Below are 25,984 nucleotides of genomic sequence, written 5' to 3' on the forward strand. Positions count from 1 at the left end.
TAAATGATATAATTTAAACTTTCTTTCAAGTATTCAAATTCTTAACGACTAATGTCAGAAATATTCCAGGAAAACTTCCTTTATTTCTAAAGATTATGTATGTTTAAAATGGACTCCTACCTTCACCAGATCACACTTGCCATATCTGAGCTAAGTGTAACCAGAATTTACTGCTCCTAATTTGGTCCCATTTCTTCCAGGCCACTGCAACCAAAATTCCAATAACCAGAACATTTGCTGTGTTCTGTAGGCCTATGAAGTATTTTATTTAGACCGTTTCTAAGGATTCTGTGTCAAAAGATTTACATGCAGCATCCAAGATTACTTTAATGAATACAGTCTAGTCTTTGAGAGATCATGTATCATCAAGGTCTGTAGAGTTTTCATTATCATTTGCAACAAGCGCTTCTCTATTCTCATAAGTCCAAAAGCCATTCAGATCAATTAGAATAGTGGTGACTGTGTCTCCTTGATTACTGTTGATTAAATCCTGGAGAGAGATTTTCAAAGGATCCTTTGGTTTTACCATGTCAAAGATTTCATCCTGCAAGAGAGGAAGAAAAAATACAATGAAATTTGCTATCTCATTCATTTAATTTCTATCACACAGTGATCTAAAATTTAGGGCTAGCACTTGAGCTTATGTAAAATTTTTTGTTCTAGGTTTTCCTTTTTCATTTAACAGGCAATCCATCTCTTTTCTATATACACAGAATTTTAGTGGAAGATTCCTTAGGTAGAGGCATACCCTTGAGGATACTCTGATTTCAGTTCCAGACCACTGCAATAAAGTAAATATTGCAATAAAGCAACTCTTGTGAATTTGTTTCCTAGTGCATTACAAAGGTTTATCTTTACACTGTAGTCTCTTAAGTGTACAACAGCATTATATGTAATAAAATGTACATACCTTAATTAAAGAATATTGCTTAAAATGCAAACTGTCATTTGAGCCTTCAACAAGTTGGAATCTTTTTGCAATAGTAATGTCAAACATCAGAGATCAACATATAGCTAATAATAATAACAATGAATGTTGTGAGAATTACTAAAATGTGAAACAGAGATAATGCTGTTGGAAAAATGGCACCAATAGACTTGCTTGACTCGGGTTGCCACAGACCTTCAATTCATTAAAAAAAATTTTTTTTAAGGTATGCCTGTATGTTTCTTATAAAGAAAGTGAAGCTCAGTTAAAGCTACATAGCTAATTAGTGGCAAAACTATCTAATGTAGTGTTCTTTGTATATGTGGTAACTACTTATATTTTCCTATTGTCTTCTAATTAGGGGTAAAGCAGGGCCTTGATTTAATGCAGACTTGGCTCAAAGTAAAAACTTAAATGCTTTAGAGCCAAGACAGGGACAAAACTTCATTTCCAATAATAATGTCAACGTTTTACTCTGGACCTGGAATGGATGGGGGCGTATTAAAGAATTAGTCTTCCACAATGACACTAAATGGTGATAAAAATAACTAGAACAGATGGAAGAACCTTTTCTATATAAAGTGCACTATAAGATTACTTATAGGGTATCAGTACATGTTTTCTAATCTGTTTATAGTAAAATCACTCAATCTATTTAGTAGTATTTAAATTACATTTTTAAAGATTAGAACAATTCAGGTAAACGTATGACTTTTTAATCTGGTGTGTATGTGAAATTTCCCTTTCCACGTTGGTGGCCATATAAAATGACTCGTTTTTAAATTGCCAGTTGCATAGTTTTAAATTTGTCTCATTTATATTAAACCGACATAACCTTTTATTATATTTGGTTACAATGGATGCGTTATTTTATTACCTTACTTCACCTGAACCAGTAATGGATGCCCCCATGTGTTTTACAGCTGATGAAGGTCTGATTACTAAAATGTTAAGTAGTGGCATGTGTTTCAAAGAGTAGTAGTTTTCATACAGTAAGATTGATGTCTCCTTAAATAATACCAAAGCAAGCAAGCCCTCTGAAGGAGTGGACTAAAAAAGTGCCTGAACCTAAAGTTTGCCCAAATTCAGTTTATGGTGGAACAGACTGCCAAAAGATACAGGCTGTACTGATTCTCTTAATTTTCAATCTGAATGAATGCTTCCAATGAGAACACAAGACTGACAATGTTAAAATGTTAACCTGTGTAAATCATTAGTCCCATTATTGTCTCAGTTTCTAATGACCTAAATATTAATTCAGATCAAATAACTGAAAATATTTGGTTCAGTATATCATAAGTTGCTTTCAGGTTATCTGCTGTAAATTATGTAAATTAAAGAAAAAAGTAACCTTGACATCTTGAAATGAAACAGGATCCTGTCCATGAATTTTCATTAGTTCTTGTATGGCCTGTATTTAATAGAAATAAATCCTTAAACAAAAAATAAAATACACAACATTCCCTGTCCTGTTCCCATGGCCCTGTTTCTAGTTCTGTTTCCTATCCTATCAGACCATAAATCTCATTGTTTTAACCATCCTTGTGAATTTTCTCAAATTCCTTGACCTTGGTTTACATCTGTTGAGCAAAACCTAAACACTGGATTGGTGTAGTCATTAACTTTTCTAGATCTACACATGGAGAACTTCATAAGGAAAGTATACAAGAGTACAGATTACTATTATGTAAGATTACTATTATGTAAGAATAGTCTCCAACCCCAGACAGGCCTTAAAACATGGCCTTGCAATTCTGTTATGACCTGCTCCTCCCATTTTCTAGGAATGCTGTTCACACCTTCACCATTCTGTAAGGCACCCAGTCTACCACCTCCCCTCCCACCCTATACTTCATATTCTTGACAGAAAAAAATGGAGGTAAACCTCCCTCAAATTATTTTATGAACTTTAACCAAAAAAAAGACTGAAGAAACTGCAGTGATCCAGTTGGACTAACAAATATTTTAGGTGGGAGTCATTCACTGGAAAATGTGAAAGCTTAAAATTCTTGAAAAATAATCAGTGAAATATGTTTTGAGTGCCACTCTGTAGTGCCACTGATCCCAGTGTGTACAGGGCATCTCTGCAGCACACGGGAATCTGAATACACTCTCACCTACTGGAGCAGCAGATATGGATGAAGTGATCTAGAGTGCAAATGCACAAATGCGGGCCTAGCTTTATCACTGGGATACTGATGCACAAAGGCTTTACACACAGCCAGGCTTGTACCAGTAACTTTACCTTAGCCCATACAACCAAGTCTAAAACAAATCTGTAAAATATTTTCAAAGTATTTAATAAATAAAATAAGATTAGAAGATACTATAAAGAAATAGTTGTGAAAAGGGATTGAGTAGTTTGAAAGATATATTTACTGTGTTTTCCTAAAACTGAATTTTCATTTAATAGGTCTGCTTAAAGCAGGGGCATACCTATGATAAGTGGTATCAGATTCTCAGATTAGTCATGGATATAAGTCCCATGTGGCATTCAGTTTTTAGAAAATGCATCCTCATACTGGATGTAATTTATTTTATCCTTATAATAATCTATAGTCATTACTACCTAGAAAATCATAAGAGAAAGAAAGCCTTTCAGGGAATTTAACATGAAATTATGAAGTATATACTCTGAAACTCAGACATCAGACAAAGTTATTTTAGGAGTATCACAAAATTTTTAGATGGAAAAAAAAAGCTTCCAGAGGAAAATGGTTTACGACAAAAATGTGAAAGTGTCCATTTTTTACTGTTTTAAAAAAATGTCAAAAAGAAAAAATAAATGTCTTCTTACCATTGATCTTAACCATATAAAAACCAGATGGTCTTCTAAAAACTAGCTATGTGGCAACAGAGTGGAACAGTACTGTACAAAACCATTCCATCAAGTAGAAAAGCCACCATTGAAACTGAGGAATGATTTATCTTAAAGGGGTGGACATTCCTACATTTACACCTGCTACAGCTGAATGCTTATCAGATACAATCAAATTCTACTTCAGAGCTCATCATGCTATTCTCTGAGACCACCTATGGCACAGAATAAGTATTTCAGCAAATCTGTTTCACACTGAAATGTGAATTCTAGCCAACTTTTAAATATATTTGTTATAGCATAACAATTAAAAGAATCTACACCAGGTTGGCAAAACTGTGGAAAGGAGTTCCCTTTTCTGAATGTGTAATTAACGTTTCTATAGAATTTTACATACTAGTTTTTGATCACCAAGAGCACAGACTCTCTCAGGCATGTTTTTATCTGCACTGGTTAATAAGCCTGGCATGTATTTACACACTTCTAAAGTGTCTTACAACTAATCAAATCAGCACTGATTTAGCCCATTTATATATTCAAAAATAGAAAAAACTAAAACCAGACTTGATTTCCTTCTGAAATCTGTTATATAAATCCTTTTGCTAAATTTGAACACCCCAAGTTAGATTAAATTGTCACTTGGTAGGTAATTTAAACCAAACTGTATAACAAAGATACACGAATGAGACTTACCCTAAAGAAATAATTAAGGGAAAAGACATTCAGATACCCTTTGTTCTCAATGTCAAGTAACTTAAAAATATACTGCAGAGCTGCCGGTTCTTTGCGGTTTTCTAATGCAAGAACAAAATCCAGGTAGGTCTTATAGTCCTAAAGAAAAGAAAATGATGTTCGTTAGAATCCTTATTTGTAATTTGTAATTCATTGTTCAAATGAATGAATGATGATTGGAGGCTATTTTGTAATCACAGATGGCAATTTTTTAATATGAAATACGAATTCATACTTAATGTTGTTTTCTAGGAATTCTATACACTGCAGTTAACCTGTACAGATAGTTTTTGGGGGCACAGCTCATTTTCTTATGAGATTTGCTGTGTTAAATCATAATTTTCATTCATTAGGCTTTTATAATGGACAGGAGAGTGACAGCTATTGTGTATTGCCACTAAATTTATATTTTCAGTTCATGTGGTCGTATGAAATACTGCTTTGAAATTTTAATTCAGATGATTTCCAATAAGTCATCTTAAGAGTGCCAGATATTCTACAGTGATCTGACACTGTTTTCATCCAAAAGGGAGCAAACGAATACAAATGAAGGCTAAAAAGACATGAAGAGGACAGAAAGCTTTTTCTATAAAAAAAAGCGTAGTCACAGATTACTTTTTTTGCATGGTTAAAAGAAGTAAAGTACTTCAGAGATTTTCACTTGGGAAAAAAATGTTTATAATCTTGGAAAGGATTTTTTTAGGCTAAGATTAAGAATTCTTTTCTGATAAACTCTGTATAAGAGCTAGACCTTACCATGGTCTAAACTCCATGCCTAACGGTAGCTTCTGATTTTCTTTCTTTATCACATCATTAGTATACTCCAAGCTTCTCACTGTTTAGGCAGCTGTGGGAGTCATGAAGCAGTTTCTGTGCCTTTTCCCTCTTTTCTTTTGGCAGCTGGTTAACAATGGTTTCATTTAGAAAACTGTTATTGAATCTAAATGATAAAACCCTGATTCTCTGCTGACAGTGACTATTTCTTAAGCATCATTGGTTTGAAAAAGTTATCAAATCCTTAACATATTTTTAATAGCAAGAATGGTGACTTAAAAATGCTATTTAAAAAAAAGTGCTATTTAGAATTTTCTTCTCAAGTATATATTTTGAATTGTGATAAAAGGACAGGCGCATGTTAGCAAATCTTTAGCTACTAAGGTAGTCACTTAGAATAATACAACCTGATTCTTAATTTAAATCATGGCATATATGGTACTGTATCTGACCTGGTAACTCAATGAGTGAAACATCTATATGAAAATAGTCAATAGTATTTACCTGTTTTTCAGATTTTTATTTTTTTTTACTAGCCTACAACATTCCTCTACAATAGGTGCACCAATAATGAAATGAACAAAATAGTAAAAATTTCTATTTGTCCTGAGTCAATAAGGGAAGTAATGTTTTTGAGCAAATTTACCTTAAGATCAAAGGCTCCAAATCTCAAACAATTTGATCAGTTCATACTTCTTAAGATACTGTTATACACTGACAAGAAAATACTGCTGTATCACATCAAGAAAAAGGCTTTTGTGATTAAATATGGGCAGAGGACCTAAACATGCATTTTTCTGAAGAAGATAACAGATGGCCAACAGGCACATGGAAAGATGCTCAATATCACCAGTCATTAGGGAAACACAGATCAAAATCACAATGAGATCACCTCACACTGTTCAGAATGGCTACCATCAAAAAGAACTAACGACTTCCCAGGCAGTCCAGTGGTTAAGACTTGGCACTTCCACTGCAGAGGGCATGGGTTCAATCCCACTAAGACCCCGCATGCAAAAACAAAAAACCAAATAAAAGATAACAAAAGTGTTCAAGGATGTGGAGAAAAGGGAACCCTCATGCGCTGTTGGTGGGAATGCAAATTGGTCCAGCACAATGGAAAACAGTATGGAGGTTCCTCAAAAAATTAAAGAGAGAACTAGATGATCCAGCAAGTCTATTCCTGGATGTTTATGTGAAGAAAATGCAAACAGTAATTCGGAAAGATATGCACCCCAGTGTTCACAGCAGCAATACTTACATAAGCCAAGATATGGAAGCAACCTAAGTGTCCATCGACGGATAAGTGGATAAAGATGACATGGTATATATACAATGGAATACTACTCAGCCATAAAAAGAATGAAATCTTCACACAGGGAATATAGTCATATTTTGCCATAACTTTGGTATGTAATCTATAAAAATATTGAATCACTATGGGGTATACATGAAACTAACATTGTAAGTCAACTATATTTCTATTTTTAAAAAAAGGCTTTTGGAAATTGTGGGAGTCTAAATTTTCAAAACTCAGAGTTTTAAACTACTACCATTTCTCCATCATAAGTGAGACACTCCTGGAAAACACGGTCTAAGAAGACATTGGTCATGGTTGCTGTTCCATAGCGGGAGAGTTCTTCTTTACTAAGCATGCCGTTGTGATCCTTATCAAGATTCAAATACTGGCCTTGGGAAGAAAGACAATAAAAAGACACGACCAAAAGAAACAAAAAGTTATTTTTATTGGTTAATATTTTGATTTTTAAACTAATGTTACAGTCAAGATAGACACCTGCTATTCCTTTAATCTCTATTAGAACAATGATAAGCCAGAAACCAGTCAAAGAAAATTCATGCCTTTATGCTAAGTCACTTACATTATTTGTTTTCAGTTTGCAACCTTTTAGAACTTTCCTAGGATTCTAAATTAGATGGAGGTAGGGGGTCAACCCGGAGAAGGCAAGGGCAACCCACTCCAGTATTCTTGCCTGGAAAATCCCATAGGCAGAAGAGCCTGGTAGGCTGCAGTCCGTGGGGTTGTGAAGTCTCAGACACGACTGAGTAACTTCACTTTCACTTTTCACTTTCATGCATTGGAGAAGGAAATGGCAACCCACTCCAGTGTTCTTGCCTGGAGAATCCTGGGGACAGGGGAGCCTGGTGGGCTGCCGTCTGGGGTCGCACAGAGTCAGACACAACGGAAGCAACTCGGCGGCAGTGGCAGCAGCAGCAGCAGCGGGTCAACCAAGATAAAGCACTGCAGTGCTGGCACTTGAAAGCAGAGGTCAAGGTTGCCAAAACAAGTCAGAAGATCACTCAATAGAACAGTGTAACAGACTAATGAAATTCAAGAAAAAAGCAAACTAGGTCCAAAGACATCCTTCTGTGGACCCTGAGAGCAGCATTTTATCACAATGCAAGATCATAGGTGACGTTGATATTAATGTTCCTGAGTCAACAATAGTCAAACCACATTCCTTATGTTATATTAAAGTGCTAGAAATGTATTAAATTAAGAGTCACAAAAATATAAAACACTGGCACTTTGCTGTATAGCAGAGATTGGCACAACATTATAAATCAACTATATTAAAAATATATACATATACACACATATATATAAAAGGTTGGTATTTAAACAAGTAAAATTTAGTAATCTAGCATAGAAGCTCTTAAGAAAATTAGGATAATTTGATCTTAAGGTAAATTTTGCTGTGCTGTGCTTAGTCGCTCAGTTGTGTCTGACTCTGTGATCCCATGGGCTGTAGCCCGCCAGGCTCCTCTGTCCACAGGGATTCTCCAGGCAAGAATCCTGGAGTGGGTTGCCATGCTCTTCTCCAGGGGACCTTCCCAACCCAGGATTTGAACCCAGGTCTCATGCATTGAAGGTGGATTCTTCACTGCCTGAGCCACCAGCGACGCCCTAAGGTAATCAGGCTACGTATAAAACTGTTCTTTGAATAGAAGTTAATGAAACATTTACTGAGGAACAGATAATTCAAATTTTAGCATTATGATAAGAACATACCATACACCCTTAGGGCAGAAGGAGCAGAAAACCAATTTGTTTCTTGACTCTCCTTGGATAGTTCCTCATCCCTTAACTAGATGAACAAAGAAACATAATTAGAAGACAGCAACTATCAAGTGATAGAATTAAGTAATTTAAAAACATACTTACCTCCAATAAATCATCTAGGAAGCTGCATGCTAAAATATCTTGAATTTTTATCTTCCCTTTAAAGAAGAGAAACACAATTACTTAATTTTAAAAACAAGAGCAACTCAATTTTATAAAAATGTTGTTTTAGAAGAACAATCACACAATTGGTATTTTAAAGCTTCCTAGCTCTCATGTTCCAAAGTCCTTACTATATATTGATGTTAAAAGGGAAATCTGCAGGGAATAGTTAATAAAATCTCATATAGATATGTCTACCTATATACCACCAAATATATGTCCAATTGATAAATTCCAAAATTACAGTGATACAAGATTCCAAAAAAAGTTAATTTTTTTTGTGGTTATGGATATGATACTGTTAGTAGTCAAATAAAGAGACTGTCTCCATTTTCCTTTGGAGGTTCTGGAATAGAAAACAATATAAAGCATGGTTAAGAGTAGAGAGATGGGATTTAAATACCATTTCTAGACATGCAATCTATCTAAGTCTCAGTTGCTTTACACATAAAATCTGGATAATACCTTCTTTATGGAGTTGAGAAGGAAATGAAAGAATCTATGTAAACTGCTTAGCACAATACTCAGTACATAATAAACAGTCAAAACTGTTGGCTATTATTTTGTAAATTTCAAAGGGAAAAGATGTGTATGTCTTTAACAAAGGCATTTAAAAAAGACTGACAGCTACCCCATACTGTGATGGATTCACACAGCTGCCACTTTCAAGGACCTAAAAGAACCAAGGACTTTGGTTTGGGCCTTCTGTCCCTTTCTCTGTCCCAGTCTAGCAGGTTAGAACAGTTGATAGAGTGTACTGTTAAACATGAGGCAAAATTTACAAATCTGATCCTCACATAGGATGGTTAACTTGAGAATGAGAAAAATACATTATGGCTAAATGGTCCTCCTATCTCCCAATTCATATTTTTCATCAAAAAGAATAATTTTCCAGTATATTACCTATTAGGGCTAGCAAATATATCAATACCTGGCTTCTTTAAACTGGAAAGAACCATAGGTCACCTAGTTGATACTTCATTTTAAAGACAAATTGTAAATGGTTATGTGACATGTCCACTGTCGCATAGCTGATGGTGGTTGGTGCAAGTAAATCAAAAGATCTATATATCAAAATATTTATATATCAGTGTTAATGACATGTTAGGAAAATAAATTACATTTTAAAGACTTATCTCTAGTTACTGAGATTTAGAAAATGTCTAAGTGAGATAAGATTTTCTTTTACCTGTTCTTAGAGGGTCTAAAAAGAAGAAGAACTTCCTAACTGCTGTACAAACATAAAAGGAGTAAAAAGATTTTTCCAGCCCATCTAACTGTGGCAAAGTAGGGATAAGTTCCAATATGTAGTTTTCTAAATCCTGAAAGAACAAAACAAAATTCAATTTTACAGTGTTAAATGTCTGATCTTGATTTTTCATTAGATACTAAAATACAATTTCAGTCCTAAAATTATTCAGCATTGAAACTATAATAATGAAATAAATTTATAACTGTATTAGTGGTGAAGTTATTTTATATATGCCATTTATTTACATCTTAATATATTTTTGAATAGGTAACACATTCTACATAGTTCCAAATACAAAAGAAACAAAAAAAGTATTCATTGAAAAGTTTCCTTCCCACCTATTTCTTCTCCGCAGAGGTAACCTACATTATTAGTTTTTGATACATCTCTCCAAAGATAATCTATGCACATATAAGATAATACATATATATGTATATTTTTTTTCCCTTTTTTACACAGGATGTAGCAGCATACCATGAAAATTCTTCTCTATCTTCCTTTATCATTTAGCAATACACTTTGCAGTCATTCCATTTTGGCTCTCAAAGAACTTCTACTCTACTCTGTGCAAAGAAATAGTAACTGTCTATTATTTCACTGTATGAATGTAACAATCTATTGACCCAGTCTTCTACTAACGGACATCTACACTGTTTATAATCTTTTGCGACACTAAAATACTATAGGGAATACACTGGCAGTCCAATGGTTAGGGCTCCATGCTTCCACTGCAAGGCGTACAGGTTGGATTCCCTGGTCAGAGAACTAAGATTCCACATGCCACTCAGCATGGCCAAAAATAAATAAATAAATAACATACTATAGGGGCCAAGGTAATTTTTCACTCATAGAGACTATGGGAGAATACAGGACATAACTTCTGTAAGTTGAACTGCTGGGTCAAAAGCATGTGCACATTTATAATTTTGATAGACAACAGCAAACTTCACACTTCCCCAGGAAGGATGTATTGATTTCACACTACTACCAGCACTGTGATGGCTTTATCAACAGCTTCCGAATTGTGCCCCAGGAGTGATACACTAAACTCAAGGGGGTGCAGCAAGATACTATAAATTAAAGGAAACACAGCGACATCTATTGGATACCGCACAACATATCACCATGGGCTAGAGCTATGAATTCAAGGTCATTCACATTTCAATCACATTAGATTGAAATTTATTCCTTTTGATAACATCTACGGTAAAGAATCTGCCCACAACGTGGGAGACCTGGGTTTAACCCCTGGTTCGGGAAGATTCCCTGGAGAAGGGAATGGCAACCTGCTCCAGTATTCTTGCCTGCCACATCTCATAGACCAAGGAGTCTGGCGGGCTATAGTCCATGGGGTCGCAAAGAATTGGACATGTCTGAGCTACTTTCACTTGACTCCGTTTCATCTTTGCAAAGCTAGGTTTTTGGTGGTTGCTGTGATAAAGCAAGTATCACGTGAAAATTTGTGTGGCAAAGGAATCAAAGATGACCGTGTCCAACCCAGGGCTGAGTAACTGTACAGTGCCAGCTAAAACTAACAGTTAATGGGCTTCCTTGGTGGCTCTTGGAGAAGGAAATGGCAACCCACTCCAGTATTCTTGCCCGGAGAATTCTCTGGACAGGGGAGCCTGGTGGGCTATGGTCCATGGGCTCGCAAAGAGTTGGACATGACTGAGCACACAGCACTGATGGCTCGGTGGTAAAGAATCCGCCTGCCAATGCAGGAGACGCAAATTCAATCCCTGGGTCGGGAAGATCTCCTGGAGAAGGAAATGGCAAGCCATTCCACTATTCTTGCCTGGGAAATCCCATGGACAGAAAAGTCTGGTGGGCTATAGTAGGGGTTACAACACAGACACGACAGTGACTAAACGACAAAATCAACTGGTTAATAAATGGAGTTGTTAGGTATTTCTTTTGGCCATTTTTTTTATGGAAATTACTGAGACAATAAGGGCACCTCAGTGAAGTGGAAAAGTTTGGGAACCCATGGTCTATTTTACATTCCTTCATTAAAGTCATTATCAACCTTTTTGATCTTTGCCAATCTGATAGGTGAAAAATGATATTTTAGTGTAGATCTATTTGGCATTTCTCTCATATAAAGTGAGGTTAACATTTTTTTCCCTGTGATTAAGAAGCATTTGTATTTACTTTCTGCAAACTATTTATATCCTTTGCCCAGTTTTTACTGGGTTAACAGCCACTTTATTCTTATTTCTAGGAGCTTTTTCTCCACTAGAGTAATTTGGTCATTTGTCTGTGAGTAAGTTGCAGATATTTTTCTTGGCTTACTGTTTTCTTTTCTGTTTTTAAAAGTCTTCATTGAATTTGTTACAATATTGTTTCTGCTGTATGTTGTCTTCTTGACTGCTAGGCACGTAGGATCTTAGATCCCAGACCACTTTCCCAACCACCACAGATCAAACCTGCACCCCGTGCACTGGCAGGCAAGGTCTTAACCACTGGACCGCCAGGGAAGTCCCAGCTTCTTGTTTTTACTTTGTTTATGATGGTCTTTGCTTTACAGATTTTTTTAAAAATTAGCTGAACTTGTTTTTTAGACTTTTCAGCTTTGTCATATTCAGAAAAGCTTTCCCTATTCCAAGATTATATATTTAAGTGTCTCTCATGGTTTCTTATATTGTATAATTTTGTTACTTTTGCTTATCCCTCCTGACATATAATGTTTCTACTTCCTCTGAGATACTTTATAATCTAAGTTGTATAACCAATGGCATCTCATACATGGTGAGTCCAAAACAGGACTCTTATCATCCCCAACCCTAGTCCTCACCTATTTCCCCTTATTCCACTATTTATTCAAAGTAAAAAATTTAAACTTGATTCCTACCTTTTCTTTATGAAGGCCCCAATACTTTACCCCCAACATCTAATCCAGCAGCAAATTTTTGTTGTTGTTGGGGGGTGTGTGTCCAAAATAAATACTAAATTGATCTATTACTGGCTTCTTCACAGACATCATCCTGGTCTGGGCCACTATCATCTCTCACCTGGACAACTACAGTAGTTTCCTAATTATTCATTGACTCTAGACTCCTTACAATTCATTCTCCACATATCCAGTCATCTTTTACAATGTAAACCAGGGAGGTACCCTGGTGGTCTCGTGGTTAAGACTCTGCACTTCCACTGCAGGGGCCACGGGTTTGATTCTTAGGGGTCATGGGTTTGATTCTTGGTAAGGAAACTAAGATCCCACACAGGTTGAGCAGCATGGCCAAAAAAAAAAAAAAGAAAATTTAAAATGTAAACCAGGGAGTTCACTGATGGTCTAGTAGTTAGGAGTCTGGACTTTTACTACTGTGGCCTGGGTTTAATCACTGGTCAAGGAACTAAGATTAACATGCTTTGTGGCCAATAAATAAACAAATACAATATAAACCATATCTGACAGAGTCAGCTTAAAAGTTCTTGTGGCTTCCTATTAGTCTCAAAATAAAACTCAAACTCCCTACCATACCCTAATACAAGTGGCTCTGCCTACTTCTCCAACTTCCCCTTCTGTCAACTCTGGTGCTGTGCTGTGCTTAGTTGCTCAGTCATGTCCAACTCTTTGCAACCCCGTGGACTGTAGCCCACCAGACTGTTCTGTCCATGGGGATTCTCCAGGCAAGAACACTGGAGTGTGTTGCCATGCCCTCCTTCAGGGGACCTTCCCAACCCAGGGATCGAACCCAGGTCTCCTACCTTGCAGGCAGATTCTTTACTGTCTGAGCCACCAGGGAAGCCCAAGAATACTGGAGTGGGTAGCCTATCTCTTCTCCAGGGGATCTTCTGACCCAGGAATCAAACTGGGGTCTCCTGCTTTGCAGGTGGATTCTTTACCAGCTGAGCTACCAGGGAAGCCTCTTGTTACACTAACCCTTGCTCATATGCTCTAGACACACTGGCTTCCTTCTGCTTCTAAAACAGATCAGGTTTAACTGTGCCTTGGGGACACTGAACTTGCTATTCCCTTTGTACTACATTTTCATAAGGCTGGTTCTTTCTCATCCTTCATGGCTGAAACTCAGTCACTAGCTCAAAGAGGCACCTTTCATCTTATCTAAAATAGTTCCGCAACCCCAGTCATACTCTTTCTAGGACCCTATTTTCTCCTTAGAACTTGTCAGTCTTTGAAATCATATTGCAGATAATTTAGTGTCTGCCTCCTCACTCTGTTAGGAAAAAAGCACCTTATTATACATAAGGGTAAGGCTTGGCAATGTACCTGGCATAAATTAAGTGTTTGGTAATTCGTTATTTAAGATTTAATAGTTGAATGAAAGTTTGCCTATACTACTCAAATTACAGATGTTGGCACTGGAAATCACTATCTTTTAAATAAGGGAGACACAAGGTCTGGTTTCAAAAGGCAAAGCACCAAGGTTAGGAGACAGGTTTTTCTCCCTTTGAGAGAAGTGTTTCCTTTCACTGACAGAAGAGAAGATTATTCCCTTTTAATCACAACTGTAGCGATACACTGTTGCTTTTTTCTCCCTTCTCCCCATCCCTTTTTAAATTTTTGTTTCCATTCATGGCAAGAGGCAAGAAGAGATAGTGTGTTTTGTAAACCAACTAATGGCTGATGAGAATCCTGAGAGATATAGAAGTATTCCAATATCTGACCTGAGTAAGTATCAACAAATGGTTAATATATCTTCCTTGCTATAGAGAAATGGATAGAACCAAGAACCTTTTGTCAAGTCGATCTGAACCTTAATGGACAAGAACAGTACTGTGGCCCTAGAAAGGTTTTTAAGTGTAAATGTTCAGTATGAGCTAACAGATTCTATCTATATAAATCTGGATAAAACAGAGTGTAACAAATTATAACAGGAAACAAACTATAACAGGGAATCTGCATTTCTTTAAATCTTATATTTGAACATATATCTAAGTGATTAATTATCTTGGTTCATATTTATGCATAACTCCATTCCCATTTTATATGTATTTGGGAAAAAAGTCTGAACTGAAAAGAAACATGTCCATATAATTAAGATAGTTACACTTACAAGAAAAATAATGATTTGTATCATGAGGCTGTAATATAATTCTTTGCTGATAACCTGGCTTTAACTACATTGGTATATGTGTGTGTGTCTGTGCGTGCTCAATTGCTCAGTCATGTCCAACTCTTCGCAACCACCTAATGGGTAATAAATATCCTCTTGGTAACTGACCTTACGACCCAAACCTATAGGTGGGAATACAGTCACGTTATTTTTCTTATATCTCTTAAAAAAGGAAAAACTCCTTGCCCTTACATTATCTGTAATCTCAACATCCAGTGATAACTATTATTTAGCATTTTGGTGTCTAGAGTAGTTATGAAAGTAGGTTAATACTTACAGATTCCCGAAGATATCCTTGTCCAGCAACATCATATAAACTGAGTCCTATTCTTGTTTGATGAAGCCAAACTGACAGTAAACGAGAAAATGAAATACAATAATTATTAAGATCTATCCTTTGGTATGTATACGCATAAAAGGAGATAAAGAGATTAGAAGGACAAGCTAATTTATAACTCCATAAACATCTGTTTTCTCACATATACTATTCATTAATCCAAAAACTGTTTGAAATAAATATACCATAGAATTAACTGCAGATATCAACAATTCTACCATGCCTAAAGTGACACTAAAGTTGATGCCCTTGAGAATCCTTGTGTTCCACCAAAAAGCAGTGTAATGTTATGCCTTCAGTGAAGCAGATTTTATTCTACTGAGGTTAATTACTGCAACCAAATATCAGTTAAAGATGGTACACACAGCATTTGACAAGTCATTATGGAACTTATAGGAATCATAACAACTCCATGTTGTTTAATAAAAGCTCCTTGAGTATGCGGCTACAGTTGTGAGTTTGAAACTATCCTCTCAGGCAACTCAACCTGTAATATATTGGTGAAATGGAATTACCAGTGAATTAAAATATTTCAAATAACAATCTATTAAAATTCTTGGTTCAGCTTTTGATATGTCTAGTTAGCTAGCATCTTCAGAAGAGGTTTTTGTTTTGTTTTTTATAAACTTTTTTATAATAGTGAACCCAAATGTATGGTAGAAAATTTCAGTTCTAGTAAGTTCCAGGAGAGAATCATAATAATAGGAAAACAAATCTTGGTCAAAAGACAAGAAATTCTGCTATTCAAATTTAATAAAAGAGATGTTTGACATGGAAGGGATATTATAAAAGCAAAGACCCAAATTCTTTATTCTCAGATAGAAGGAGTTGAAGCAAAATGAAAATGGAATCACCTTTTCTCATGACATAATTAAAGAACTGCATGATGGAAATTCTTCCATAAGAATCTGTATGAAGGAGTTTAGCAAAGACTTTTGCTGTGAAAAATTGCCTAAGAAAAGAAAATAAATGTTAAATCATCTGCCAATAAAAAAATGACTTCTATATGATTCAGCAGAAAATAGCATAAATTCAAACAACTAAAAATCAAAGTAGAGGGAAAAAATCAAAGTGAGAACTATAGTTCAAAACTTAAAATATTAAGTCATACATCTTTAAATTCTATTGCCTTAAGAATGAGGGACTATAGTGTTGTAAATAAACTATATTATTTCTTTTAACAACTTTATACTAAGTAATAGTCTTGACTATAAGTAATTTTATTAAACTTTATTTAATGAAAAGTTGACTTAAATGATATCATTGACTTAAATTTTCATTAACATTTATTTGATGCATTTAAAATGCTTAATGTAACATACTCTTATGTTAATTATATTATTCTTACTTGCACTTTGGTCCAGCTTTTTCACCAACCTTTAAAAAATTTTCATAATTAATCATTGCTTCTTCTCCAATCATGGGTGGTGTCTGGTGCTTGTCCAGCAAAAACCATAAGTTCTTAGGAGAATTGCAAAATTTTAAGATATTTAAGATGTTTTTATCAACAGAACAAAATTTTTAAAAATAGTTTAAAAATGTGTTATTTCCATTAAAATGATAGACTACCATCTATCACTGGGGCTTCCCTGATAGCTCAGTTGGCAAAGAATCCACCTGTAGTGCAGGAGATCCCAATTCAAGTCCTGGGTCAGGAAGATCTGCTGGAGAAGGAATCAGCTACCCACTCTAGTATTCTTGGGCTTCCCTGTGGCTCAGCTGGTAAAGAATCCACCTGCAATGTGGGAGACCTGGGTCTGATCCCTGGGTTGGGAAGATCCCCTGGAGAAGGGAAAGGCTACCCACACCAGTATTCTGGCCTGGAGAATTCCATGGACTGTATAGTCCACGGGGTCACAAAGAGTTGGACATGACCGAGCAACTTTCACTTTCACTGTAGGGTCAAACTGCAAGGGTTAAAATCCCAGCCCTGTCTTTAATCTTGGATGGTGGACTTAAGCTTCCTGTGTTTCAAATCGCATTTGTAAAGTAGGGATAACAGTCCCTACATCATACAGCTATATGGATTAAAGGGGAACTGTATATGAAAATTTTAGAACTTAGTAAGCACTCAATAAATGCCAGCTATTTTTATTATGTTATTAGTAATCAAAGGATAATAGAAGATGATATTCTTCTTAATATGACTCCCTACAATAGTGGTTCTCAACTTTGGCCTCACATTAAAATTACCTATGAACTTTAAAAAACAAGACAAAACTCTCCTTGGGACACATAAGCTTTGCAGTTGATTCTTGTGGGAATCGTCACTTCAGAGCCTGTGCTTTCAGCCACTCTGCACTACTGTCTCCATTTAGGCGCCCTGGGATCCCACATGACACACGTAGTACAAATAGGAAATGGCCAAGAATTATTCCATTCTTACCTGTAATTCTTCATTATCCAATAGTTCCCTGCTTTTCCTTTGCAGAAAGACAGCTCTGGATTCTTCTCTTAATTTCTGTAGTAAGACTTCATCTTCAGCTGGCAGCTAAAAATACACTGCAGTTAATTTCTACACTTAAATTCTAGACCATTGGATTATTTAAAATGTATCACTTCATGGCAAATTGATGGGGAAACAATGGAAATAGTGACAGACTTTATTTTGGGGGGCTCCAAAATCACTGCAGACGGTGACTGCAGCCATGAAATTAAAAGACACTTGCTCCTTGGAAGAAAAGCTATGACCAACCTGGACAGCATATTAAAAAGCAGAAACATTACTTTGCCAACAAAGGTCTGTCTAGTCAAAGCTATGATTTTTTTCAGTAGTCATGTATGGATGTGAGAGTTGAACTACAAAGAAAGCTGAGCACCTAAGAACTGATGCTTTTGAACTGTGGTATTGGAGAATACTCTTGATTGAGAGTCCCTTGCACTGCAAGGAGATCAAACCAGTCAACCCTAAAGGAAATCAGTCCTGAATATTCATTGGAAGGACTGATGCCGAAGCTGAAGCTCCAATACTTTGGCCACCTGATGGAAAGAACTGACTCATTGGAAAAGACCATGATTCTGGGAAAGATTGAAGGCAGGAAGAGAAGGGGACAACAGAGGATGAGATGGTTGGATGGCATCGCTGACTCGATGGACGTGAGTTTGAGTAAGCTCCAGGAGTTGGTAATGGACAGGGAAGCCTGGCGTGCTGCAGTTCATTGGGTGGCAAAGAGTCAGACACAGCTGAGTGACTGAACTGAACTGATTTGGTCTAAAAAACTATATATGCCACTGTCTCAAAAGTACTTTTTTGTATCTCAATTTTGCTTAACTTCAAGTCATCATTTATTTAAAAAGTTCATTTAACAAAAAGAGATCCACAGAGAATTCAGTGATCACAAGGCCAGTTCTGCCTGGAAAAAGCTAACCATCTAGCCCAAGTTTCTTTTTTTGATTCAGAGTTTACTTAAAAATAAACACAACATTTAGCATGTGTCCACAATATATCAAACATCAATACACACATTCTAATTTAATCCTACTAGCCCTGTGAGATAGATTTCATCACACTCAATTTAGAGGTAAGGAAATCAAGAGATGGATGACTATCAAGAATGCATATGCCGTTAGTCAGTCCCAGACCCAAGATTTAAATCTTTGGAGTTCCAGTCTATTTTAATTTTTTATGAGTTGTTTTCTTTGGTTCCTTGTTCCCCTATGTCCTCATGTCCTAATGTTAATGACTTGCCCAACGTTGTGCAACTAGAGTAAAAACATGCATCTGGGTCTTCTGACATCAGGGATTCAGTGTATTTTCTCTTCTCCATCTCATTTCCATTACTGGGTAGTTAGGTTATCTCTCCCTTAAGTAGACTTCAATGCTACTTACTAGTGACTGCTAGGAGTAAAGTACTAAGACAGGTAATCAACGGAAGATAACCATCCCCAAACTAAATGTATCAGAATGTGTCATGCTCTTACTTTCCTTTATGACCCACCACTTTTTCTATGTTCTCAATGTAGCCCAAGTTTCAATTTATATTCATAGAACTGTTCCCAGTGTAACCTTAGCCTGACAGAGAATTAAATCAGGACTAGCTGAAGAGCGACTTTTAGTCAAGTATGCCTGGTGAGATTGGATCACCTTACTTCTCATAGATGGTCAAGACAAAATCTACTAATTGGCCTCCAAGGCAGAGGTTCTCCTTATTGTGGTGATTTCCCTAAGCTGGGCTTTAAAATGACTCATCCCAACAACTTCAAATAATTTGCTTTGAGAATTTCTTCTTTCTTTTATGTATCTTTTCTTTTATTTGCCCCATCAAATGTAGCTGTGTAATCCATAATCCAAATTCGGGGCTATGATTTTACTTTATTTCTAAGAACTAAGATGCCATCCTTTCCCATCAAAGAGGATGGAGAAGAAATAAGCATCAGGAGGTGAGGCTGGGGTTGAGACAGGAACCATGTGCCAGTGGGTAACCAGCCAAGGAGAGAAGTGGTGACCAAAGATGACACGTAGTTTCTCTGAAGCAGTAGAGTGGAAGGAGAAGAAGAAACCAGGGAAAGAACATCCCACAAGTCCACATCTGCAGACCAGCAACCATTTGGGATCTGGAAGAGGTCAGAGAAGAGACAGAAATGAGGGAAAAGGGGATTCCCTCAGGAACCACAAGGGGACAGCCGGTATTGGAAGTACAGGAAAGTGGAGTCCTGGGAATGGAGTGACGTCAGCATCTGAGGGCTGCTTCTGGGTTAGTAAGATAACAATTTCACAATCCTGATTATATGAGATAATGAATATAAAATGTTCTGAAGTAGGTGGATACTCAATAAATGTCAATTCCCTTCCCACTCCCTCAGACTACAAAAAATTCTCAGTTGTCTAACTGCCTCTGATTAAGAAAACTATGAAATGCAAAAAAGCAAAAAGAAAAGTATGTATGCTGTGACCTCATTTTTGTTAAACACACACATATAAAAATCTTTATTTATGTCTCTGGCATTAGCTGCTTTTTCTCTTTTCCATAACATATATGGATTAGTCTCATAATTTTTCAAAGGCTGGGAGACACAGTATTACAAAAAAGTTTGCAGTAAAATGATTCAAATGAAAAAGTTTGTACTTGAAGAAATAAGTTAAAATTATCTGGATAATCCACTTATATCAATACCTCACTCCTTAATGCAAGTAAAACATAATATTTACTTTCTTTGCAAATAATGTTATAATTAATTGAGTTTAGAAGGCAACAGGTTTAAGAGACATTCAGCTAAAATTCCAAAGTTAACTTTATTATGGTAGCTACAGTTTCCACAATACTAAATAGGTCTTATTGTTTTCAGTAGCCTTCGATTTTAGCTGTAAATAACTTTCTGAAAGTCTTACTGTTTTATCTACAATGCTCTTCAAAGCCTTCTTTACCATTCTGGCACAAAGAAACATATAATTAAGTATAATTCTTAAAGTTTTCCATTCTCAATCTATTTTTCAGTTTAGCCTTGAGCAAAACATTTTACACCATATGAGTAAAAGACAAAGTTAAAAATTGTGACCAACCAAGTAAATCTAAGTCTTATAGAAAGCCTGACAACAGAATCCAATAGAATACCACAACTAATATCCATAATAAAAATTAGGAAGCAAGAACTTTAAAAAAGTGGCAAGTAACAACTTTGTGTTCTTATGCCAATTTACATGAAAAACTAAGATTTAACCAGGTCAAAAATAATAAGGTCAACTATAATAAAACAATATACAAAATTTTAAATATAATCAATTTATCTGTTTATAAAATAAAAGATTTTTATCCCATTTAAAAAAATTACACTTAATTTATAAACTTTGCAAGACATTTGCTTAGATATCACTTACCCTGTAATAAAACCGAGGAATGGTCTTATAGAATTCATTTGTGTTTTTTCTACCTCCTTTCCATTCTGAGTAATACTTGGTAAATAAATCCATTTCTTCATCTTTTAACTCTTGTTCACTTTTTTTTTCTGGTAACAAAACAGATTAAGGAGGGAAAGAACTTTTAAAATCAGACAACATTTTTTCAAGACATCTATACACTATGCTCTAATTATAGCACAAAAAAGGCCTTCACAATTGTGTTTAGATACTGCTGCTGCTGCTGCTAAGTCGCTTCAGTCGTGTCCGACTCTCTGCGACCCCATAGACGGCAGCCCACCAGGCTCCCTTGGCTTCTCCAGGCAAGAACACTGGAGTGGGTTGCCATTTCCTTCTCCAATGCATGAAAGTGAAAAGTGAAAGTGAAGTCCCTCAGTCATGTCTGACTCTTTGCGACCCCATGGACTGCAGCCTACCAGGCTCCTCCGCCATGGGATTTTCCAGGCAAGAGTACTGGAGTGGGGTGCCATTGCCTTCTCCTGTTTAGATACTGAGCATCTATTAACTTTCTTAAAACACCAAGAATCACTACCTTCCCCTGAAATAGCCTCTTCTACATCTTCAACCAGTTCTCAGATGCTCCCACTTCTTCTTATCACTGTACTTGCTCTTCCTCAAGTCACTGCCTCTCTTATAGACCTGACATGTTCTAGTTCATTTAATCAAAAGTTCTCATTGAGCACATACAACTCAGTATCAAAAAAAAAATCCAATTAAAAAATGGGCAGAAGATCTAAACAGACATTTCTCCAAAGAAGACATACAGATGGCCAACAGGCACATGAAAAGATGCTCAACATTGCTACTTATTAGAGAAGTGCAAGTCAAAATTACAATGAGATCTCACTTCACATCAGTTGGAATGGCCATCATCAAAAAGGCCACAAATAATAAAAGCTGGAGAAGGTATAGAGAGAAGGGAACCCTCCAGCACTGGTGATGGGAATTTAAACTGATATAGCCACTATGGAGAACAGTATTAAGGTTCCTTAGAAAACTAAAAATAGAGTTACCATATGATCTAGCAATCCCACTCCTGTACATGTATCTTAAGATAACTATAATTTGAAAAGATACATGCACTCTATAGTTCATTGCAGCCCTATTTACAATAGGCAAGACACGGAAGCAACCCAGATGTCCATCAACAGATGTACAGCTAAATATGTGGGGGTGTGTGTGTGTGTATATACATGCACACATACATACATACAATGGAATATTACTTAGTCATAAGGATGAAATAATGACATCTACAACAATAAGAATAGACTTAGAGATTATCATAATAAGTCAGACAAAAATAAATATCATCAGTTCAGTTGAGTCGCTCAATCCTGTCTGACTCTTTGCGACCCCACGAACCGCAGTATGCCAGGCCTCCCTGTCCATCACCAACTCCCAGAGTCCACCCAAACCCAAGTCCATTGTGTTGGTGATGCCATCCAGCCATCTCATCCTCTGTCGTCCCCTTCTCCTCCTGCCCTCAATCTTTCCCAGCATTAGGGTCTTTTCAAATGAGTCAGTTCTTCACATCAGGTGGCCAAAGTACTGGAGTTTCAGCTTCCACATCAGTCCCTCCAATGAACACCCACGACTGATCTCCTTTAGGATGGACTGGTTGGATTTCCTTGCAGTCCAAGGGACTCTCAAGAGTCTTCTCCAACACCACAGTTCAAAAGCATCAATTCTTCTGCACTCAGCTTTCTTTATAGTCCAACTGTCACATCCATATATGACTACTGGAAAAACCATACCCTTGACTAGACAGACCTTTGTTGGCAAAGTAATGTCTCTGCTTTTTAATATGCTGTCTAGGTAGGTCATAACTTTCCTTCCAAGGAACAAGCGTCTTTTTAATTTCATGGTTGCAATCACCATCCGCGATGATTTTGGAGCCCCAAAAAATAAAGTCAGCCACTGTTTCCACTGTTTTCCCATCTATTTGCCATGAAGTGATGGGACCAGATGCCATGATCTTAGTTTTCTGAATGTTGAGCTTTAAGTCAACTTTTCTACTCTCTTCTTTCACTTTCATCAAGAGACTCTTTAGTTCTTCTTCACTTTCTGCCATAAAGGTGGTGTCACCTGCATATCTGAGGTTATTGATATTTTTCCTGGCAATCTTGATTCCAGCTTGTGCTTCCTCCAGCCCAGCATTTCTCATGATGTACTCTGCATAGAAGTTAAATAAACAGGGTGACAATATACAGCCTTGATGTACTCCTTTTCCTATTTGGAACCAGTCTGTTGTTCCATGTCCAGTTCTAACTGTTGCTTCCTGATCTATATACAGGTTTCTCAAGAGGCAAGTCAGGTGGTCTGGTATTCCCATCTCTTTCAGAATTTTCCAGTTTATTGTGATCCACACAGTCAAAGGCTTTGGCATAGTCAATAAAGCAGAAATAGATGTTTTTCTGAAACTCTCTTGCTTTTTCGATGATCCAGTGGATGTTGGCAATTTGATCTCTGGTTCCTCTGCTTTTTCTAAAACCAGCTTAAACATCTGGAAGTTCACGGTTCACATATTGCTGAAGTCTGGCTTGGAGAATTTTGAGCATTACTTTACTAGTGTGTGAGATGAGTGCAATTGTGCAGTAGTTTGAGCATTCTTTGGCATTGCCTTTCTTTGGGATTGGAATGAAAACTGACCTTTTCCAGTCCTGTGGCCACTGCTGAGTTTTCCAAATTTGCTGACATATTGAGTGCAGCACTTTCACAGCATCATCTTTTAGAATCTGAAATAGCTCAACTGGAATTCCATCGCTTCCACTAGCTTTGCACGTAGTGATGCTTCCTAAGGCCTGCCTGACATCATACTATATCTCTTACATGTGGCATATTTTAAAAATAGATACATATAAACTTATTTACAAAATAGAAAGACTCAGACATAGGAAACAAACTTACGGTTACCAAAACCTTGCTGCACTTCAACCTGAGGTCTTTGATTCTATGATTTATTTTCTCAAAAGTTTTTCCTCTTCCTGGTCTCACTTCCTTCTCAATATGCCTGTAGTTCTTTTCCTGAAACTCTTCTGCCAGCGTTTCTCCTCTACCTGGATTTGCCTTGTTTTTAATAACTGTTGGAGAAAACTGCCGAACTATGTAAACATTTGGTCCCACAAATTTATTTCATGGTAGTTAATAACTCAGCCGCTCAAAACCACCAATACATATTTTACTTGCCCTTGATGTCCTCTTGCTTATTCCTCTTGGTGAATGACTGTTCCAAACTTTCACTGCATTCCTCAAACGTGCTGTGTTCACCCTCAACAGATGAGAATCCCGCTCAGTTCACCAACAACTGAGTATCCTGGGCATGCCTGGGTCCTCAGTCGCCTCATCTGTGTCTGACTCTTTGTGACCCCACGAACTGCAGCACGCCAGGCTCTCCTGTCCTTCACTATCTCCCGGAGTTTGCTCAAACTCATGTCCATTGAATCGGTGATGTCATCCAACCATCTTATCCTCTGTCACCCCCTTCTCCTCCTGCCCTCAATCTTTCCCAGCATCTGGGTCTTTTCCAATGAGTCTACTCCTTGCATGATGAGGTGGGCAAAGTATTGGAGCTTCAGCTTCAGTATTAGTCCTTCCAATGAACATTCAGGATTGATTTCCTTACCTTACCTACTTTCCCTCACCTTACTACTCTTCTTCTAACTCAGTAAGTGGTACTACGATCACCTGAGCCCAAATCCCAAGAGTCACTCTCATTCTACCATTCACCTATTCTAGGGATATACACACATGCATCTTTCCAGAGTCAGGGATACTGACTCTCACTGAGATAAAATTGAACAACAACAAATTTGAAGAAGGTATACAGATATCCAGGCAGAAGAGCATTCCAGGCAAAAGAAACAGCCAGTGCCAAGGCACGAAAATGGGACTATGCCTGGTGTATGCAGGGAAGGGGGAGGCGGGAGTGAGCTGCAGCAGAATGAGCCAGAGGGAATAGCAGATGAGGGAGAGCAGATAAAGGAGTAGATAAGAAATACTGGAGGATTAGAGGTTTAGGCAATGGCACCCCACTCCAGTACTCTTGCCTGGAAAATCCCATGGACGGAGGAGCCTGGTAGGCTGCAGTCCATGGGGTCGCTAAGAGTCGGACAGGACTGAGCGACTTCACTTTCACTTTTCACTTTCATGCATTGGAGGAGGAAATGGCAACCCACTCCAGTGTTCTTGCCTGGAGAATCCCATGGACAGAGGAGCCTGGTGGGCTGCCGTCTATGGGGTCGCACAGAGTCGGACACGACTGAAGCGACTTAGCAGCAGCAGTTTAGGAGGTGACAGAAGGAACTGCCTTGGAGTGTAGGAGAGTCAATGTCTAGGGACACACGAAAGAAGTGTAGTTGAATGACTGAAACATCTACTTTAGGTTAGTGGACATGAATTAAAAGTGAAACAATTCAGCTGCCCTGGATGGAGGTGTGGAATAGGAATGATAGTTTTAACCAGACTGATTAACAAACAAGTGTGAAGTAGAGGGAAAGAGACAAGGAAAAACGGATTATGAAGTCTAAAATGGGCAAGGAGGTAAGTAAAAAGTGTGACAATAAAAAGGCGGTAAGAGCAACGGTAGGATCGAACGGTTGTTGGCCCCGCGACTTTGAATTATCTCTCACAAGTCGAGGTTAGGACCAAGCAAGTGAGTTTCTAGGTAGCTTTTCATTCCTGCAAATCCCTTCCCAGAGAAGTGTAGGTCAAACCCCTCTGGATCGCTCAACCACATCCCAGTCAGCCTCTTTTGTCGAGAGGTTTTACCAAAGGTGCTGCTCCTCCCCATCCATCGTCCCCCCAGTTCCCGGTGTTTGGGGCCAGGATCTCTCAGCAGGCGGCTCCTCCCAAACTCACTGTGTGGACTGGTGCTGGGTGTCGCTAACCGCCGGCGAAGAATTTCTTTCCAGTCCATGGCCGATTCCGGCCCACCAGTTCCCGCATTTGCTGTTTACTAACCGCTC

At 37.4% G+C, this 25,984-nt stretch overlaps 1 protein-coding gene across 2 annotated transcripts; it reads right to left on the reverse strand.

Annotated features, from left to right (window-relative positions):
* Window positions 1-241: 241 nt before the first annotated feature.
* On the reverse strand, window positions 242-25,976 carry PPP2R3C (protein phosphatase 2 regulatory subunit B''gamma). Of its 2 annotated transcripts, none has more exons than NM_001015645.1 (13): window positions 25,878-25,967; window positions 20,979-21,106; window positions 17,550-17,654; window positions 16,512-16,624; window positions 16,018-16,115; window positions 15,104-15,174; window positions 9,686-9,818; window positions 8,437-8,492; window positions 8,284-8,359; window positions 6,806-6,942; window positions 4,440-4,577; window positions 2,280-2,339; window positions 242-544 (listed from the first exon to the last, which is right to left on the reverse strand). In NM_001015645.1, exons 1-13 carry the CDS (start codon window positions 25,933-25,935, stop codon window positions 356-358), a joined length of 1,362 nt encoding a protein of 453 aa, NP_001015645.1. In that variant the 5' UTR covers window positions 25,936-25,967; the 3' UTR covers window positions 242-355. The 2 variants fall into 2 exon arrangements, with proteins under 2 accessions (NP_001015645.1, XP_015314768.2); XM_015459282.3 differs by having other exon boundaries at window positions 243-544; window positions 25,788-25,976.
* Between the last annotated feature and the right edge of the window lie 8 nt (window positions 25,977-25,984).

Source organism: Bos taurus, chromosome 21 (genome assembly GCF_002263795.3).
Source record: "Bos taurus isolate L1 Dominette 01449 registration number 42190680 breed Hereford chromosome 21, ARS-UCD2.0, whole genome shotgun sequence".
In the NCBI taxonomy this organism is placed as follows: domain Eukaryota; kingdom Metazoa; phylum Chordata; class Mammalia; order Artiodactyla; family Bovidae; genus Bos; species Bos taurus.